Here is a 17828-nt window from a genome sequence, read left to right as displayed (position 1 = left end):
ACAACCGGTGCTAGTCCTGCAAAGCACGGTTGAACATTGTTTTATTTTCACATTTAAAGCTGGAGTGCAGGGAGAGGGAGTTGAAGAGGTGGTTTATTTGTTTTACTCTGCTTCCCCTGGTATGTGTTTTATTTTAAGTTTTAGTGTTTATCTCTATTTAAATCCGTCCCACTGTATTGTGTTGTTGTTGCCACCAGGTGGCGTTTTTCTCCTCTTTTTTTAGGTTATGATTTTTGTGAGAAGATTTTTTTTGTTGTTGAATCTGAGAAAAAGAAATGCTAGTAGACAGCGTTGTTTTGCGCTGATATGGGGTTAAAGAGGGAGTTGGAAAGGTGGTTGATTTGTTTTACTCTTCTTCCTCAGAATAATAAAAAAAGTTCTCCTTGACTGAATGGCCTCTGGAAAGTCATTGATGCTGGCCGTTACACCACTCTGTGTGTGTTTCTCTTGGAATTGTTCTCTCTGGAGCAGCCGGGCATTGGCGCACAGAAAAACTGTAACATAATTTCTACTTCTAGTTACAACTTTACAACTGACACTACTTCCAGTACAAAAACAGTCACATAGCGCACAGCTCTAATTCTGTGAAAATTCTGTGCTATAACAAAAATAATAACAAGGTCAACAACCAAAAAGAAGGAAAAAAGGAGAAAATCCAGTTACTTTATGAACAGTGGAATATACAAAGAATCTCCTGTCTTAAGTACATGTGAGGACTTCAAAGCAGTTCCTGTGTCTCTGGCCACAACCTTTGATCCTTTAGCCTTTGGTGTTTTTCCTGCCAGGTCAGTTCTCAGTTTGGCATGGTTATCACTTCCTGCAGACATCTCTCACAAGGCAGACATGCCAGAAACAGACATGGAATCTAACAGTCCTCAAATATAATGACTAGTATTTATTTAGGTTATTTTAATTCTATCATGATGATAAGGTGAGGTGGATGCCACTTAAACTTTGGAGCTTCTTGAAGAGGCTGTTTTCAAGGCTGTTTCCCTTCCCTGGTCATGGTGTGTCCTGGATTGGAATATCTGATGGCCTCTTCTGTGCAACATTGAGGCCCATTAACTATGCTTTAATTACCTATGTTAATGCTTAACAATGGAGGCCAAGAGTTTCCTCTCCCCAGCCCCTTGTACCTCAACTGCCTCCTCTTGACGTGAAGGAGCTGTGGCTCTACTCTGAGTGAGACTGACTGAGGGGCTTACCTTATCTCTAAGAGAGAGCCCAGACACCCTATGGAGAAAACCCTTTTCTTTAAGTTTTTGTTTGTGGTTTAGAGATGATTGTGTTCTTTTAAGAGCCACAACTCTGTTTATAGCTGAATCTGAGTTCTGAGCTACTTTTATGCTGTCTTCTGAAAGAGGCTAGATCAGCTCTAACATGCAGCTCAGTTATGACCCCTTTCAGTGCCAGAAACTCCAGCTTACTAGAGTGTAGCTTGTAATTTTTCTCTGCAGCTGTCAATGTCATGTCAATGTCATATGCTATAACTCTTAGTGCTGCCTCTTGTCGTTGGTAGAGATCTGCACTTAGGCCCTCCTCTTATGCGTCAACATGTAGTACAAATTGCTTCTTCGGGTCTGGGTATGCCAAGACAGGTGGGTTTGTTAGCTGATCCACAATTCTTCTCAGGATGTTTTTGTGGATCTCTGTCCACAGGACTGGATAGGAAGGTGTTGAAGTAGAGAAATTAGTACATATGTCAGAATTTTTATTTTCTTGGTTGTTAAGTTTTAGTCTGTCTTATTTCCTTTACAAGTATGCATGTAAGCAGTTCTCGAAGTACAAATAGTGCAAGAAACAGGTGCATTTGAAAGGTGAGATACAGTAATGTAGGTGATAACCACAATGTGCAAGGACAGTTCAAAGTAGGTGTCTATGTATGCATCAAGATTTTTTTTACAATTTTCTTTCTTGTGATTACTCTTTATTTTATTTTTTTTTACACAGGATGTGCTTTTTTAAAGGCTTTATTGGCTCCAGTGGTCTTTATTTAATAGTTAATTGACAGGAAGATTGGTAATGAGAGAGGGGGAAAGACATGCCGCACATGTACCCAAAATGTCCTGCTAAATCACATGTACCCAAAATGTCCTGCTAAATCACATGTACCCAAAATGTCCTGCTAAATCACATGTACCCAAAATGTCCTGCTAAATCACATGTACCCAAAATGTCCTGCTAAATCACATGTACCCAAAATGTCCTGCTAAATCACATGTATCCAAAATGCCCTGCTAAATCACATGTAGCACCACACAGACACACACACACACACACACGCACACCCACCCTACCAAGAGGGGACTTTTGTTTCTTGTCTTTATGTACGGACACACACATACAGACAAATGGCTTGGTGAGCATCACTGTCTTGGGGCCTTCCCGCAAAAGTAATCCAAAATGAATCCTGTGCTTGTGTTTACATCATATCAATCAACCCCTGATAGAGACCCAATTGAAATGATCGGAAATATAGAGAGCCACACGTGTCACGCATGCTGACCAGAGGTCATGAGAGTCTTCCTGATGGGTGAGGCCTGCCCCGCATCAGGCAGTGTATCAGTAAGATCTTCTGTCTAAAACCGGAGGTAATTACAACATCTGTTTAAATTTACTATATTGTATATTACTATTCATTTTCTAATGCCGACCCTCTTGTTTCTGCTTCTATTGGCTAATTCAAACTCATAGAGGTCGGACGGAGTTCACCAAAACAATGTATCTTATTGAGACATCCTCAGGGACATGTTCTAAGTTGAACCCTCTCCCTGTCCACTATTGTGTACGGACAAACGCACACACACACGGACGGCTTGGTGAGCAAAACTGGGGTTAATTACAACATTCTATTTAAATATACTATATTGTTTATTATTCTTGATTATCTAACAGTTATTGTTTTTTTATACTTTAATTGTATTACTCCTGTTTCTATTGGTTGAATTAAAATTACCGGGAATATAGTGTCACACGTGATAAGCATGTTGAGGTCATGAGAAATGTTGGGGGGGATGGGGGGGTTCATGTGACTGGATTGGGGGAGGGGGGAAGGGCATCATGTGACCGGCTAGGGGGAGGGAGGGCATCATGTGACCGGAAATTAAAAGCAATTAATTAGGGTCATTAATCACTCATCAATTATCCCCTCGATTAAATTTTGCCAGAAGGGTGCCCATATAGTTTTTCATCTTTAACAGATTCTGTGTAAGATTTAATGAAATCTGGTAGAGGGGGAGTAGTTTATAGGCCAATCTAAAAAGCAATTAGCTATAATTGAAGTTTACTAATTTGTATTTATGGACAAACAGAGCTCAATCTCAAAGAATAAGCTCATAGCATCAGATTGTACCTGTGGTAACAAAATAATCTAACTATGTGTTTCACAAAGTAAACTTGCCAGCTATATAAAGTCTTATATTTAAATGTTGAACAATTTAAAATATTTTAATTTATGTATGCTGAAATCATTAAATCAAATTTAGCAGCATTGATAATCTCAATAAATGTGAGGATTTGAGTTTTTCTGGAGTCTCTGTGTTGTCCCGGCTACCCCTTGATTAGTAACACCTGTCTCTTGTTTCCCCTGATTGTCTCCCTGTGTATTTAAACCCACCTGTGTTCCTTCTTCTTTGTCGGGTCCTCGTCTAGCCTATGTCTTGTCTGCTGTCAGTTTGTTTGATTATCAGTTGCTACCAGAGATTAGATACTCACTCAGCTCACTCTGTGCTGCTTGGATTTCTGCATTGTTCATCAATAAATCTCCATTTACTCTCCATATCCTGGGTCTACTGCATCTGCCTCACCACTCAACTACCACAAATCATGACAATAAATAAATGTTACATTTATATGTCTATGATAAAATATTAGTATTTATGGGACCCTGGAGCCCTGGGGGCCATATGGAGCCATTGACTTAATTGGGATTAAACAGAAGTGCAAATAAGTGCTATTAAACAAAGTCTCTGTAACCTGGTCCTAACACTCTTTCATACAACTGATATAAAATCCACTTTTGGAAATAATTTTCTCTCGTTTGTTAGAATGAAAGGTTTTTTTTAACATCAGATATAGTATGAAAAAAGTATTTTATTTTTAAGTTGTCACCCACTGATAACTAGAGAAATTTATACTAATTTCTACCATGCAGTACCATGCAGTATTCTGTCCCCCACCCCAAATTTAAGTCTCTTGGATTCAGATAGCTGCTTTGTCTTCACATATTGGGAGCGAGGTTGTTACAGTGGACTCCATCACCATTTAATTATTTTGGCTTCCGCAGAATCCCAAATTTTGGTTTTATGCTGCAGAAGTTTAACTTATAGAGCTGGTTTATGCACATGTTGTTTCCTTTTTGAATTACTTGCAGCAGACTGTTTGACTTTAGATCAGTATTGAACATTTCAAACTTATACGTTTCAATATAACACATTTGAAAGCAACTTTAAACAAGCAATCCTACTGATGTGTGCAGTAGGAAAACATTTTTGCTTTTCAAAATCATTGCAGACCAGAAGGGAAAGATTATTTTTTTTCCTTTCTGCCTTCCAAAAGGCTCAAGGTCAAGGTCTTCTAAAGGGAAACTGTGGTGTCTGGACCTTTAATGTAATAAATAAGAAAAACAAAACATTGAACAGTATGACTCATGAGTTGTCTTCATTATTTGAAACATGGCTATATGATGAAAGATAATTTCAATTAATAAATTTCATCAGTGCCTCTTGTTTTTAACCATAAAACCGTAAGGAAATAATGATCAGGTTGAAAAGTATGTCCCCTTGTTCTCTACTTTGCTGCATGCAGAAGGTATTGACCAAATAGTTTAGTGACTCTTCTGGTAATGTAAATGCGTCTCTCTCTCTTTTGTATAGTAACACATATGAGACATAATTCATGCAACTTTGTTGAAAATATATAAAATCAACAACTTGTAGCAATTTAAAAAATTGTATTGTCATTAAAAGGAACACAATTTCTGGTTGCACATATTAAAGCATAGTTATTTCTTGTGAATAAATGTTACACAGAATCTTGAATTTTTCCTCATTGTATGATAAAAACACATTTAGATAGGTCTTTAACTAAGTTAAGCAATTAAGTATAATTTGTGAGATTCTACCAGATTTAGTGACTTAATGTGACGTGATACTTTCATTTTCAAAATTCACCAATCTCCTGTCACTTAGGAGATGGTTTATAAAGGTTGCACCGATCTCCAGTCAGATACGGGTCACAGGTCAGTCTGTATTGAACCTCAATGTTTCCTAAATCTGATTTGCATGTGAACATGTGAGGGCCCCACAACAGGTACTTCTTGCACTTTACGAGGAGGTCGTGATATTTCCAGTCTTCATCCCAAACCTCAATCTTCAGAGCCAGGCTTGTGTCCACCTTCATGAGAAAATTTGAATGGAGAATCATTCAGATGCATATTTTCCCATTCAAAATCAAATTATTTAGGTGATAGAGAAAATAAAACTGTTTTCCACACATCTCAAATATTGATAAATGCAGTGTAATCTTAGCCGAAACACAACAGCACAAGATATGAAATACATCAGCTAGGCTGTCTGTTTACACAATATACAGGTCCATCTCAAAATATTAGCATATTGTGATAAAGTTCATTATTTTCCATAATGCAATGATAAAAATTGAACATTCAAATATTTTAGATTCATTGCACACTAACTGAAATATTTCAGGTCTTTTATTGTCTTAATACGGATGATTTTTGGCATACAGCTCGTGAAAACCCAAAATTCCTATCTCACAAAATTAGCATATCATGAAAAGGGTCTCTAAACGAGCTATGAACCTAATCATCTGAATCAACAAATTAACTCTAAACACCTGCAAAAGATTCTTGAGGCCTTTAAAAAAACTCCCAGCCTGGTTCATCACTCAAAACCCCAATCATGGGTAAGACTGCCGACCTGACTGCTGTCCAGAAGGCCATCATTGACACCCTCAAGCAAGAGGGTATGACAAGAAAGATATTTCTGAACAATTAGGCTGTTCCCAGAGTGCTGTATCAAGGCACCTCAGTGGGAAGACTGTGGGAAGGAAAAAGTGTGGCAGAAAACGCTGCACAACGACAAGAGGTGACCAGACCCTGAGGAAGATTGTGGAGAAGGGCCGATTCCAGATCCTGGGGAACCTGCTGAAGCAGTGGACTGAGTCTGGAGTAGAAACATCCAGAGCCACCGTGCACAGGCGTGTGCAGGAAATGGGCTACAGGTGCAGTTTCCCCCAGGTCAAGCCACTTTTGAACCAGAAACAGCGGCAGAGGCGCCTGACCTGGGCTACAGAGAAGCAGCACTGGACTGGTGTCAGTGGTCCAAAGTATTTTTTTAGGATGAAAGCAAATTTTTTCATGTCATTCGGAAATCAAGGTGCCAGAGTCTGGAGGAAGACTGGGGAGAAGGAAATGCCATTCCAGTGTCAAGTACCCACAGTCAGTAATGGTCTGGGGTGCCATGTCAGCTGCTGGTGTTGGTCCACTGTGTTTTATCAAGGGCAGGGTCAATGCAGCTAGCTATCAGGAGATTTTGGAGCACTTCATGCTTCATCTGCTGAAAAGCTTTATGGAGATGAAGATTGAATTTTTCAGCACAACCTGGCATCTGCTCACAGTGTCCAAACCACTGGTAAATGGTTTACTGACCATGGTATCACTGAGCTCTATTGGCCTGCCAACTCTCCTGACCTGAACCCCATAGAGAATCTATGGGATATTGTGAAGAGAAAGTTGAGAGACTCAAGACCCAACACTCTGGATGAGCTAAAGGCCGCTATCGAAGCATCCTGGGCCTCCGTAACACCTCAGCAGTGCCTTGGGCTGATTGCCTTCATGCCACGCCGCATTGAAGCAGTCATTTCTGCAAAAGGATTCCCGACCAAGTATTGAGTGCATAACTGTACATAATTATTTGAAGGTTGACTTGTTTTGTATTAAAAACACTTTTCTTTTATTGGTCAGATGAAATATGCTAATTTTGTGAGATAGGAATTTTGGGTTTTCATGAGCTGTATGCCAAAATCATCATTATTAAGACAATAAAAGACCTAAATATTTCAGTTAGTGTGCAATGAATCTAAAATATATGAATGTTCAATTTTTATCATTACATTATGGAAAATAATGAACTTTAACACAATATGCTAATATTTTGAGAAGGACACATATATGTAAAAAGGTTTGTGTTCAAATATTTTCAGATTTTATTCTGTTTTTACTTTTATTTGTACTTGACCATAAACACCATGAAATGTGCATGGTTTAATCAAGTAAAACCAAATTCTCATGCAGGTACTGAGCCAGTATCCCAAAATATAAAGAATCTACAGCCTGGCTTGGATCTAGAAATGGAGTTAGTTGTCCTTTCCCCAAGTTTGCCTACACAATATAATGTTTGCATTACATATCATTGTATATTTTGTCTTATTTGATGTATTTATTTCAAACAGGTTTTGAAAAACAAAAAATAAGTTAAAATAAAGTAACATCTGCACCAGTGTTTGCATATGGTGACTTTTCACATCCATTCATTCTAGAGATGGATGCCAGCCACAGTGGACTTGGGGAAGTATTGTCAACTAAACCTGTTCCTGCTTGGGCAGGCTGGTGGATGGGGCATGACTCCCCTGGCCCTGTTGAAAGGACTCTGAAACTGGACAACAACAATTTGTTCCATTGATTGAAGTGTTTTTCTTGTACATTTCGTCTTTGTTGTGCATTATTGAAAGTACTAGTTTGTTTGCTTTTTTGGTTTGATTTACTAATTTTCTTTGGCATTGCATGTTATTTATATCTTTTTGGAAAATTTTTAATTGTCCTTACTTCACACGATCCCTTTTCTTTCCAGGGACCGAGTATTCCTGAAGCCATGATTTTAAAAAGAGACATATTTTAAAGAAATTGTTTTATAAAATATTGTGTACTATTCTGTGTTCTGGTCCATCTTGTTTAAAAAGATTTCCCCCTGTTGGTCACATAAGCAATCAGTAGGACAGAGAAAACAATTGGACAAAAAGTTTTTACTTTGACATTAAAGTTTTTTTTTTTTGGACATTTGTTGTTTGAACAGCCACATTTTTATGCTTATGATTTATTTGTAAAAGCAATAAGAGAGGGTTAGCACTTCCTGACTCAACAACAAGATGAGCAGAGCAGTGAGTCTGGGAGCAACATGTCCAGAGACAACCAGGTTGGTTGTGAGAAAACCAAAACAAGAAAGAGTCAGGCCTAAAGGGAGGAGCTCTTTTCTTGTTAATGTGGCTGCTATCTCATGCAAACAACAAGTTGAAGGACAAATTAGTTCATGATCAATAATTTAACATCATCTAGTTGCAATGGAAACTACAACACATTTCTGATATTAAATGATATTTGACCCAATATAAAATGTTTGCTAATTAGTTTGGTGGCACCAAAGAATCCTTTCTTTCAAGACTGATGCATAAAACTCCAATTATTCTCACTTCTGGTAATTTAATATTTATTTTTGCAAAAATTGATCCTGGTATCCTGCTTCAGCAGAGTAAATGGATCGGTTTGTCTGATGTTGAGCTTTTTCAGCTGATTTTTGATGAAAACGTTTACTGACCTTGCCCAAATTAAACTCAGCGTTCCACTCAGGATTATTGGATTCAATCATTTTTGTCTGGCGGACTATGGAACCATAGTACATCTTGGCAAAGCTGTGAACAAAAGAGGAGCCATATAAAAGCTGTGCTCATCAGCTTCCATAAGGTCTTTGTTTTACCTTTGCATCAACCCACCTGTCAGTCTTTCCAATTTCATCTCCATATAGATTCCAGCCTCGAACAATGGTCACCGATAGAGTTCCTCTTGAGGCGTGCAGAGGGCAGCAGTTAGAGGACCAGTTAGGAGTGGTGGTCTCACATTGTGGCTCTCCGGGTGATTTCTTCACAGCATTGTCCTTCAAATACTGCTCAATAGCAGCTTTCATCCCTTCCTGTTGAAGCTTGTTTGGCATGAGTTGATAGAGAGGTCGAAGAGAGTACGAAACAACATCTGGATGTTCTTTCAGGCTGTTTAGCCAGTTCCAGTAGGCTTTGGAATTATCTTTGGAAATTGAAAACTTCCCCAACAAACCATTTCCTCCTGACACCTCTGTGTGGTGTTGGTGGAGACCAGAGCTGTAACCAGTGGCAAAGTCCTGGTTTCGTAGGACACCAATGCAAGACTTCTGGACATTAGAGAATTTCATCTTGCCCAAACCAACAGCAACACCCATAGATAAACAGCAGTGGACCTGGGTGAAGGAACAGAAGAAAGAGAAGAATATGTTCATGCAGGAGTCCTTGGAAATTAAAATGGACAAATCAAAAAAGAGTCACATTTAAAATGAAAGTAGGTTGCTGGAGGCGATGAACTTCATATTTTTGCAGCTTCGTGTAATTGGTAATAATATAAATAGGGGTGAAAGTAGTTTTAAGTTCTTGCTGGTATGATAAAAATTTTAATGAGGTACTATGTGCAAATAAGTATCAAAATAAATAATAATAGTAATAATAACTGTAGTAGCCTACATTATTTTTTGTACTCTTTCCACCACAGCTAGCATGTATAAACATTGATAAACATTTTACTTTGTAGCATTTGCAGTAACCTTTTCATCACTGTCTTTTTCTTTTGAACAAATTAGCTATTATTTTCTGCACTTTTATCAGGTTTTATTTTTGCTTGAATTAATAATTCACTGTCCGCTGTGTCTTCCTGGTTTTCAGTCTTATTTTATTTTAAAATAAGCGATTTATTATTCTTCCTTTCCCACTGCAAACTGAATTTTTGTCTCTGAGAACCACCTGTGTAAAATGACCCAGTCTATAAATCAAACGCACCAATCCGATAAGTAAGCATGTCTTTTATAAGTTATCAAGCAGTTTTTTTTTTCAAGGTATGCCGTGTTGTTTTAACTGAGTAGAATAACATGAACTCAACTATACTGAATAAATATGCAAACGCCCCATGTCAAATATTGTTGCCATGTGGAGTTAACAACTGTGAAAGAGCATTTGCTGACATTTATTGAACAAAAGAATATTTCTCTTCATTTGTGCATAATTTTGTCACAAGTCATAATACCTCAGATGTCACAAGTTTTGGGGGAGCGTGTCATCGGCATGCTGGATGCAATGATGTCCACCAAAGCAGTAGCTGTACGGCTCAATGTCCATTATCGGACCATAGGCCGTTTAATAGTTTGTTTCCAACAGACTGGCTCTACTGCAAATCGACCTCCTCCTCGATGGCCACGTGACCACTCCACCACAAGATTACCATATCGGGCTTGTCCATCTGCGGGATCGGCTAAGACCAGCGACTCACACACAGCTGATGAGACTTTGGTCTGAACAACAGACACATCACACCTTAGAGTCTAAGCTGTCCTGCAGTTCTTAGATGTGCCACAGGTACAAAATGCTGGAATGAAATGGCTTAATTACCTCCTCCTTGTGTAGATCAGTTCTCCAGAGCCTTAATGACCTAATTATTCTATTCAGGTGTGGTCCAGCAGAGGCACATCTAAAAGTTGCAGGACAGCAGCCCTCCAGGACTGGAGTTTGACACCCCTGCCTTAGACTGTGTGTAACCGCCTACGTGAAGCCAACATGCTCAAAATAAAACTCTTCAATCTGACCCCTATCATGTTAAAAGCACTGTCAATCTGCTACCACCACTATGTTATCAATGCCGATATGAAGATCACTAATTACTGAAAAGATATTTTGAGTTTCTCTATATATTGTATAGCCCAAGTGTTGATAATCTCTTATATATGACATGGGGCATTTATATTTTTGTTCAGTGTAGATGATCACCATTTGCTTTTAATTGGGACATTTTATAATGAGCAGACAGACCTTATAGCAGAGAAAGGTTTGAAGGCTGCTGAGAAACCTACGAGCGCCAAGAGGGTGTTGGAGAGGGCATTAGGATCATGGAAGTATCACATACTGTTGTGTAAAAATCTGTTGTTTTGTGCATTTTGTTACCTCACTTGGGGTTAATCCATTCAGGGAGGACAAGCAGCTTCGTGAAGATGTCACTCGTCTCAGTTGCCCTCCAAGATTAACCTAAAACAGGTTTAAAGTTCTTTAAAATGCTTCGCTGTCGAAAAATGTCTGTAACTAATTCACAATGTGTGTGTGCCAAAGTTCTCACCATTCGAAAGTAGTGTGTACCATAGGTCTGTATGAGCTTTCTATACTCATTCATAGTAGAGGAGTTGCACTGACTTGGCAGGGTCTCTAACTGATGTTTGAACTCTACGCTTAAGGGAGGTGTGGTTGACAATATAAAACTAGACACCAAGACAAAATTAGACAATTATTTCAATAACAATGACCTGTCTGAACTCAATAAAAAAAGTAAAATTTCCAACCTACTCATAATGGCTGCAGGTGACACTGTGTTTGCTGAAAGTGTAGCGGTCCTCTTTGATCTTTTGTGAAGCGAACTTGTAGACTTTGGAGCCGCTTCCTTCCAAATCGAACTTGTCAAACAAAAACTTTTCAAGTTCCAAGCCAAACTGATGAAATACAGGCAACACATGTAGTTTATAAGGTATTAAACAAGAAGCCATATTTTTCTTCCGCTATACTAATAACTTACTACAGTTCTAACTGAATGCAAAGTAAAAAGATAAAATTAACTGAAAGATAATGGTGAAAGAAAGAAAATCAGCCAACAAGGTTTCTATCAGGGTTGTGTTATCAAAACTCAGGGCTGCATAATTTTGAAATGTTCAGCTTTGAGTTGTTTCTTACCGTCCAATCATTGGTGTCGTGGGATGCGTAAGCCTTAATCAAAGAGCTGTTGGGATATTATAAAGGAAGTAATCATTATTAAACATCAATACAATTAATTTTCATATTTTTAATTAGGTAGTAAAGCTTAGTGAAATTGTTGATTTAACTATTGTTATTTTAATACCTAAGACATTATAGGCAGGTATTCATAAACTACAGTTATATTCAATAAATTAGAAAATGCTTCCATTTGTGGCTCAGTTTAAAGATTAAAAGTACTTTTGAAAACAATCACTAAGCAGGTAACAAACACACTTTTCATTCCTCTGTATTAGAAAATATTTTTATTGGTTTGCTGTGTTATTCCAATTTTCAATGTTATGTTTGCATTACTTGTATGTTGAAAATCCTCATAATTAACATAAATAAATGCTTTAAAAATTCTTGTGTGGAATTATTCTATATAACATGTTTCAATTAGTGATAAAACTTATGAAACAAATTGACTTTCATAGAATCAATTTCTAATTTATTGAATGGGTCTGTACTTGGCTTTTTTCTTCACTTGGTGATTTTAATCAAAATTTCTAGTGAATAATTTTCCTAACTAATTATTTATAGTTATTCACAGTCAAACTGATACCCATTGTTGCAGGATGGTCCTTGAGTACATGTCTCTTTGTGTGTGTGAATGTGTGTGAATATATATGTGTGTGTGTGTTGTAGGATTTGTCACCTTGTAAGTCCCTGTAAGAAGTGCTGTCTTTGAGTCTGGGGTTTGGTTTAGGACTAAGGAGTGACTTGAATTTAGGTCGGGTTTCGGGTCAGAGTCAGATTTTTAAATGCACAGACTAAAGATGTTAAGTTGTTAAGACAAAGTGAAATAGACATGAGGTGTGAACTATTCAACAAACCGCTCTCTAAAAACATAGAAATGGTTTGAGAAGAAAACATTTTTGACTTACAGTTTACAACCTGTTGAGAATAAATAATTATCTATTTTTCTTGTATCTTTTATAGCTATTTGCAAAGTTAAAGCTAAAGGAAATGACATGTTAGTGTGTCAAAATCTTTAACCTTAGCTTTGAGGGTGTTTCCTGTGATCACCCTCTACCACATAGAGGCTAACAAATACAATTACATAATGTTGTTTTTGTCCATTTTGTCCCTCTAGCTCCAAAAGGTAGCATGAGAAATGGACCAGCTGTATTTTGATATTAACAAAAGGAATTCATGAATTCAACTCACTGTCTCTTCTTCAAACTCAAACATCAAGACTTTAGCCTGGAGAAAGGATAATTCTCCACACACTGTAAAATATTTGGAGGTGGCTCGACTTAAAAATGAAAGTACATCTGCTGCTTTGAAATGCTATTAAAGTCAATAAGGCAATTGTTTAGGTTTAAACATAGAAATTAAACTTCATGAAATTAATACTAGAATTTAATAATAATCATTCCACAATATGAAATAAAAAACTGCCTTCACAAATTTCTGTCTTATTTTCACTCACCTATCAAGTTAAAGTAACTAGATATTTTATATTATAATAAATAAAATTCTTGTTTCAAGTTGATTGGAACAAAAATGATCACTTGCTAATGAATTTAATAAAGATCAACAACACAACAACATAAATTCTGTTCAAAAACTTTTAGCAGAGACTTACAATTTATTAAATTGAACATTCGCCTGAATAACACACCAAAGTCAGATCAATGTAACACACATCCATCTCAGGATACTAAAACATGCCGCTAAGCATTCTGGGGAATAGTTCCCATTGCTGTGTTTTTCTTTCAGTGTTTTTTTAGCACCAACCTAAAACCTCCAGTTCATTCAACTTTTTTAGGTTTGACAAAATTATTAAAATGCTAACTTGGTTTACTACTGTAAGTTTCTCTTTCACAAACTCACACATTTAGATAAAAAAATCTAAAAAGTGCTAAATTTAATTAACTGAAAGACTAGATGATAGTAGACATAACTAAATGTGACCCAAATGTTTTACAGTGTATAAGACTGCCCCCACTCTGCAGAACATGTTCAGTGCATTACAGACAAAGAGAAGTAAATACACAACCTCAGACACCCTTCATCGTTTGATACCTTTCAGCTGACTGTTTAGACGTGCTCCATGATTTGTCTCAAGTTTGGGATTTTGCTTTTACAATTTATCTGTCCTTCAAACTTTACTACATTTTTTTTGTTTTGCTTTGGTCTTAATGATGCTGTTTGTAGCCTTAACTGTGAACTTAACTGAGAATAAAGCTGAATTTTATTGATTTTTTAAAAATTATACATTTATTTTAGGTGACCTATGAAGGCATCTGGTTCCACTTCAATATATTTATAATTATCAGAATATAAGCATAAATGCACACAACATTTTTCATGTTTTGCTTCCACTTCAGAATTATCCACTATGTGTTGGTCTACCACATATAGGTCCAATAAACATCCACTGTTGATTGGAACATGTAATTGTAACAAGTAAAACAAATCCTGTAAATGTTAGTTTAATTATGTGCTTCAACTTTTACAGTGTTCACAATGAGGTTTAAATACTCCACCTAATAGAGGTGTGATGACTGCTGGAGATTTCAGCATTGCATTGACTGCTGGCACTCCAGTCCACAACAGATGATGGAAGCTTAAAATGAAGGGAAGTCGCATTATTGTTAATCCCTCAAGTCAGATGTGCAGCTGTTTATTTACTTACTTTTTGGAAGTCATCTCTTTGAAGAGGGTTGGAGCAGAGAATACAGCTGTCTCTGGGGTTCAGGTAAGTGTTCACATCAATCACATGAATTTTTTTTCTCTGCAGTGTGACTATATCATAACCTTCCCCCACCAGGTTGTAGCCTGGTACAAAACGAGCAGCATCACACTCGCTTTGGTTCCCAACCCGACAGGACAGAACAGAGGAGTGAACAAGGAGGACGCTCAGGAGAAGAAGAGCTGAAGTTGAATCAGGCAGCATAGCTGCAGGCAGAAGCTAAAAGAAAGAGAAAAAAGAAATCAAATTGTTTTGTACATAATGCATGGCATTTTTCTTAGGAAAGAAGCTGAATATTGGACATTAACTTAACTACCCTGGACTTTCCTCTGATGTGGGAGCACACTTGTGCCTTGTGTATTGTTGGAAATACTGTTGAAAAAATCAATAAAGATAATGTTGGAAAAAAAAAAAAAAAAAAAAAAAAAAATATGGGCTTTTTTAATAACTGAACACAGATACATATGTAAAAATTTACATATAAGTTCAAATGTACGAGTCAGACTTAATAGTTAATTATTGTTTAAGCATATTGTGATTATTACTTGCCCATACATTAAATACAGTTCAATATTTATGAAACAATTATTTATTTAATTCATCCATACATTTGAACTTTTATGTACATTTTTACATAAGTATCTCTGATCAATTATTTTTTATTTTGGCATGTGTTAGCTTAAGCTAATATTACATTTTTGATTTAGAGTATTTGTTCCTAGGAGCAGCAGTTCATGATGGTAAAACATTAGCAAACAGTTCTAGACAACACAAAAAGTTTCAGCTAGTAGATATTTGTGAAGAAAATAATGAAGTTCATTCATTAGTCCGATTTTATTCCCATTTTATTATTCTATATATTTATTTTGTGTTATCAGTAGTTGGGTTACCTGCCATTAGTTAAAGAAAGAAGTTATTCAAGAATAATACAGCTGTAAAGTTGGCCTATTTAGTTTATAAATTCTGAGACTCGATTAGAAATAATCATATTAGTGATCATTCCTTGTGTGAAGAGTTTCTTCAATCCCTCATCAGAGCCTGAGCTTGGCTTTATTAATTAATAATAAATTATTGATTACAATTTGTAATAATTACATAAGCAAAATGTTCTGATTCTCAACTATTTTGATGAAGTCACCATTTTTGGTTTCCACAGATCTTTGATTTCAACAAACAGCCACACAGCTCCACCACATTAATATCAGTGAAATTATAAATTCTAGGGATGCACTAATTTATCACCCATCCAATTTATCTGTCGATTTCCCTAAATTTATGAAATCTGTGATGGGCGATTTTGCATTTGAAGCTGATCTTATCCACCCATTTTATGTACTTCGGCAAAGGTATTTAAAGCAACTGCTATCTTCTGTTCTGCTATGAGAGAGGTTTGACTAGTAGACCCAGCAAATCATATTTAAATGTCTGTAGTTAACAATATTCACCCCACTGTTGGTAACTCATCAACTTTCTGGCCTTATTTAGCAAAAATCCTGACCTGCTGATTCTGATTTTGGCAGACAAAAAAAATTATATCTGCCAAAATCAGAATCAGCAGGTCAGGATTTTTAATAGATTTGTAATCGAGGATCAGCCAGAAACCTGCAATCGGTGCACCTCTAATAAGTTCATGAAAAATATATCTTCTATAAATATCTTTTTATAACTCAATAAACACACAATATTTTCTGCAGTATATTCTAAACAAAGATACCCTTTGCATATTAAAAAATCTTACCTGTTCCAAAGCAGACTGAAAAGAAGTTGAAACAAGCAATGTCTAAGTGAGCTGAGCTGAGAACTGGTTTATAAAGCAGCAGACCTGGAGAGATAAAGATTCATACAGAAGATTGTGAAAAGGTCAATTGAATGAAGTTACTTTGTTTCTTGTAACGGACACTAAAGTTTGAGGTTCTTATTTTAGCAGTGTTCTGTATAAAATATCTACGCTAACAGTACGAACAGTTCTACCAGAACATTTTGTTCAGAGAGAATAAATATTTTTATCAGAACTGTAATGAAGGAATAGTTTAACATCAACTCAGAAAAACGCATAAAAAGCAACTCTAGATTTAGCTTTAGTCAATAAAGAAACAAAGTAACAACAATTGAAATTAATTTAAGTATTTTAATTCTGTGATTGTGTTGAACTCTTAAAACAGGCAGAAGTTCTTCTGTAGTTTTGGCAACTAAATTTGCCCCAATCTGTGTGTTTTTCTTGGAATTGTTCTTTCTGGAACAGCCGGGTGTTCATGCACAGAAAAACCGTTACATAGTTTCTACTTCTAGTTACAATTTTACAACTGACACTACATCCAGTACAAAAGCAGTCACATAGCACACAGCTCTAATTCTGTAAAACATCTGCTGTTGAACAAAAATAACTAGGCATAATGTTTTAAACTATAAAATTAAGACAAAAGAAATTTATTAAATATTTGGATGAGAGTGTTTCATTCATAACTTTAAAAAAATCATAATAATTTAAATTAAATATGTCTACGGTGCAAGGGCTGCACAGTAGCGCAGTTGGTAGAGCTGTTGCCTTGCAGCAAGAAGGTCCTGGGTTCGATACCCGGCCGGGGGTCTTTCTGCATGGAGTTTGCATGTTCTCCCTGTGCATGGTGGGTTCTCTCCGGGTTCTCCGGCTTCCTCCCACAGTCCAAAAACATGACTGTCAGGTTAATTGGGCTCTCTAAATTCTCCCTAGGTGTGAGTGTGTGTGCGCATGGTTGTTTGTCTTGTATGTCTCTGTGTTGCCCTGTGACAGACTGGCGACCTGTCCAGGGTGAACCCCGCCTCTCACCCGGAACGCAGCTGGAGATAGGCACCAGCATCCCTCCCGACCCCATTTAGGGAAGAAGGGTGTAAGAAAATGGATGGATGGATGGATGTCTACGGTGCAACACGCTCTGCCTCAAAAAAATGTTGCCAAACACCATTCTTAGAATTTTGGCAATACAGAACAACGATATCCAAAAGATCCAGGCTTAAAGGTAAGTTAACAAGACGGTATTTGAACAAATATTACAATATTGCAGTTTGATTGTCATCTTCATTAACTGATGTCATTTTGCTTCTTATCTTCCATACTGCATGTGTGTCATACAGAACTGTCTACAGCACATTAGTCTTAAAGGGTGAATAGTCCATAGATATATTGATAGGCCCAACAAAATCTTCACCAAAGAACAAGAAAATTACCCAATAGAGCCAGATTTGTGTTGTCACACATTTCAATAACATGCTATAAAATTTCTTAATT

The 17828-nt window shown here is 36.9% G+C and overlaps 1 protein-coding gene across 1 annotated transcript; it reads right to left on the bottom strand.

Moving 5' to 3' along the window:
• Positions 1 to 4902: 4902 nt before the first annotated feature.
• On the bottom strand, positions 4903 to 16409 carry LOC122829827 (perforin-1-like). Its single transcript, XM_044114689.1, has 10 exons — positions 16302 to 16409; positions 14507 to 14782; positions 14358 to 14437; positions 11803 to 11848; positions 11422 to 11564; positions 11198 to 11336; positions 11029 to 11109; positions 8788 to 9284; positions 8613 to 8706; positions 4903 to 5394 (listed from the first exon to the last, which is right to left on the bottom strand). The coding sequence occupies exons 2-10, from the start codon at positions 14765 to 14767 to the stop codon at positions 5182 to 5184; spliced, it is 1554 nt and encodes a 517-aa protein (XP_043970624.1). The 5' UTR covers positions 14768 to 14782; positions 16302 to 16409; the 3' UTR covers positions 4903 to 5181.
• Between the last annotated feature and the right edge of the window lie 1419 nt (positions 16410 to 17828).

This window comes from Gambusia affinis, linkage group LG04 (genome assembly GCF_019740435.1).
Source record: "Gambusia affinis linkage group LG04, SWU_Gaff_1.0, whole genome shotgun sequence".
Taxonomy (NCBI): domain Eukaryota; kingdom Metazoa; phylum Chordata; class Actinopteri; order Cyprinodontiformes; family Poeciliidae; genus Gambusia; species Gambusia affinis.
The sequence above is the reverse complement of the archived record's forward strand: the minus strand, read 5'-3'. Positions and strand labels throughout refer to the sequence as shown.